This window comes from Scardinius erythrophthalmus (genome assembly GCF_964197995.2).
Source record: "Scardinius erythrophthalmus genome assembly, chromosome: 1".
In the NCBI taxonomy this organism is placed as follows: Eukaryota; Metazoa; Chordata; class Actinopteri; order Cypriniformes; family Leuciscidae; genus Scardinius; species Scardinius erythrophthalmus.
This window is the reverse complement of record NC_138221.1, coordinates 79,498,177-79,500,971: the sequence shown is the minus strand read 5'-3', so window position 1 is coordinate 79,500,971 and position 2,795 is coordinate 79,498,177. Positions and strand designations below refer to the sequence as shown.

At 36.0% G+C, this 2,795-nt stretch overlaps 1 protein-coding gene across 1 annotated transcript; it reads left to right on the top strand.

Annotated features, from left to right (window-relative positions):
* Positions 1-312: 312 nt before the first annotated feature.
* On the top strand, positions 313-1,341 carry LOC308697729 (trace amine-associated receptor 13c-like; the record flags this gene model as incomplete). Its single annotated transcript, XM_081377216.1, has 1 exon — positions 313-1,341. The coding sequence occupies exon 1, from the start codon at positions 352-354 to the stop codon at positions 1,339-1,341; it is 990 nt and encodes a 329-aa protein (XP_081233342.1). The 5' UTR covers positions 313-351.
* Between the last annotated feature and the right edge of the window lie 1,454 nt (positions 1,342-2,795).

Genomic DNA, 2,795 nt, shown 5'->3' with positions numbered 1-2,795 from the left:
TCTACAGTGGCTGATTACTGATTAAAGCAAAATCCACCACACCTGTGTTCAGTTCAGTTCCACCTGTGCTTTGCTTTCATGTGGAAATACTAAACAATACCAAGACAGCGAAGAAATGATGCAAAAAAAAAAAAAAAAAAAAAGCATTAACTTTTGACCAGTGTAAGAGAATTCTAATCTGGACTTAAGAAATTAATTGCATTTCAAAGCTAATGTAAAAAAAAAAAAAAAACATCTGAATGTTACATCATCAGTGGGCAGTAGATGGGTGGACCGTCTGATCCAGACACTGTATAAATTATATGACAAGAAAGAGAGCAGAACAAACTCCTAACAGCAGGAGACTCACTCATGGCCTATGAGACAGAGGATCATGAGACTCTTTACTGCTTTCCTGCCATCAACTCATCATGTATCAAGACCTTTGAATTCTCTAGACATGAATACATTATTATGTATGTGTTTGTATCATTGATGTCAGCATGGACTGTGTTTCTGAACCTGCTGGTGATCATCTCCATCTCTCACTTCAAAAAGCTTCACACTCCAACAAACCTGATTATTCTCTCTCTGGCTGTGGCCGACATGCTTATTGGACTTATTGTGATACCCGTAGAGGGCTCTAGGCAGATTGAGAGGTGTTGGTACTTTGGATACATTTTCTGTGAACTGTTTTCGATAATCTTTGGATCGCTCTTCTCAGCATCTTTCACTAATTTAGCTTTAATTGCTGTTGATCGTTATGTGGCTGTGTGTCACCCTTTACTGTACCCACAGAAAATAACCACGACTAAAACTTTAATAGGCATCTGTCTGAGCTGGCTTTGTTTTTTAACTTATAATGTTACAGTTGTAATTTATTATGGATATGTATACAGAACAGACATGTGTTATGGAGAGTGTTTTGTTCCAGTAGGATTTGCCTATATAGTCACTGATATGTTCATGTCTTTTATTTTTCCATGTACCCTTATCATATCTTTATATTTGAGGATTTTCTATGTAGTACATCAGCAAGTGAAAGTTATAAACTCTCTGATGGGTGGTAAATGTGTAACGGAAGGTTCATCGAGGAGGAAATCTGAGAATAAAGCTGCTCTGACATTAGGAATCATTGTGATAATTTATATGCTTTGCTTTGTTCCATACTATATCTGTTCTATATCAGTAAACTCTCCCACAATCTTAACTGTTAGTTTAGAATGGGCTGTGTACACAAACTCAGGTCTGAATCCACTGATCTATGCTTTATTTTATCCCTGGTTTAAAAAGACAGCTAAACACATCTTAACTCTGAAAATATTTCAGCCAGCATCCTCTCTGGTCGATATTTTTACATAGCATCAATTGTAATTAAACTGGTAAAGCTGTCACTCATAAAGGATATGATTATCTTTGTAGGATTTATATTTATAATTTACACTACATGTATCTTAGTATGTAGCTTATTTCAGAGAGGATGTTTTCTGCATTTGATGTTCAATTTTAAAAATTAGTTAAACTTCTTTCCACACACATTGATATAAATCGACACAATGTTCATAAATTGTATTACCGTAAATTAGCTCATTAAATAAACTGAGCAAGCAGCATAAATCCTCAGTGTACTGTAATAAATGGTAAATGCCTAATCACTTTCATCAGTCATGTTGCATCTGTGTTATCAAAAACATAATGAAAAAAAGGGACAGTCATACAGAACTAAACTCGGTCAAACTTTCAACTGCTTTTTTTCCCAGAAAATGTCTTAATGTATAAATATTGGTATGAACATAAAAAGATTTAACAACATAAACTAAACAAGTTCCGCAGACATTTGATGAAAAGAAATGGAACAATGAGTCCCTGAACAATATGAAAATAAGCAGTCATATCTGGTGTAGCCAGGAGCTGCTGTAAGTCCCACAGATCATCCTCATGGACTGCAGCAGACTGGCCTTTTCTTACTGTGAGATGTTACCCCACTCTTCCACCAAGGCGTGTGTGTGTGTGTGTGTGTGTGTGTGTGTGTGTGTGTGTGTGTGTGTGTCCTGGAAACCCAAACATCCCCACAAAGATAGTAATATCAGAAATGTCTGACCTTGTGGAAAAAATATTGTTATGGTCCCCATGAAGAAAACATGTTATAAATTATACTAAATTATGTTTTTTGAAAATGTAAAAATGGATGAAGTTTTCTGTGAGGGTTGTGTTTAGAGGTGGTTAGGTTCAGGGGATATAGTTTGTACAATCTTGCCCTTCCCTGCGACCCCCCTTTTTTCTTTTCCAGTTACCCATTGGAAATAAAAGAACAAGGGGTGAATGGGCTGGCAGGCCATGCACATTCATGTCACCCAGCATGCACTTACATTCTTTCCTGGGTGTGTATAGTAAAAAACATTGGGTTATTTGTTTAACCCAACCGATGGGTTGCACATATTGGGTCAATGTGTTGGGTTATTTTCCAAAAATATTGGATCATTTATAAAACTGTTGGGTAATTTCTAAAAATAACCCGACTGTTGGGTTAAATAGCCTACGGTTTCTGCAGCGACCGTTCAAATTTTAACGGTCCAGTGACAGACAGTCAACACAGAAGCTGCTGCTGCATCCTGATTATGAAAGGTAAGTCATATCGTTTTTATGTATATATAACATTAAATATTGTGTACTGAGACGTTGAATATAATTATAAAATATATTTTTTTTAAAAACGAAGTTCCCTTTAGTCCGTTTTAATGATCTCCGGGAAGTGAGATCGATTGGAATTTAATCCTAGCTATTAATCCTCGCTAGCAGTAATAAAGTAATTAATT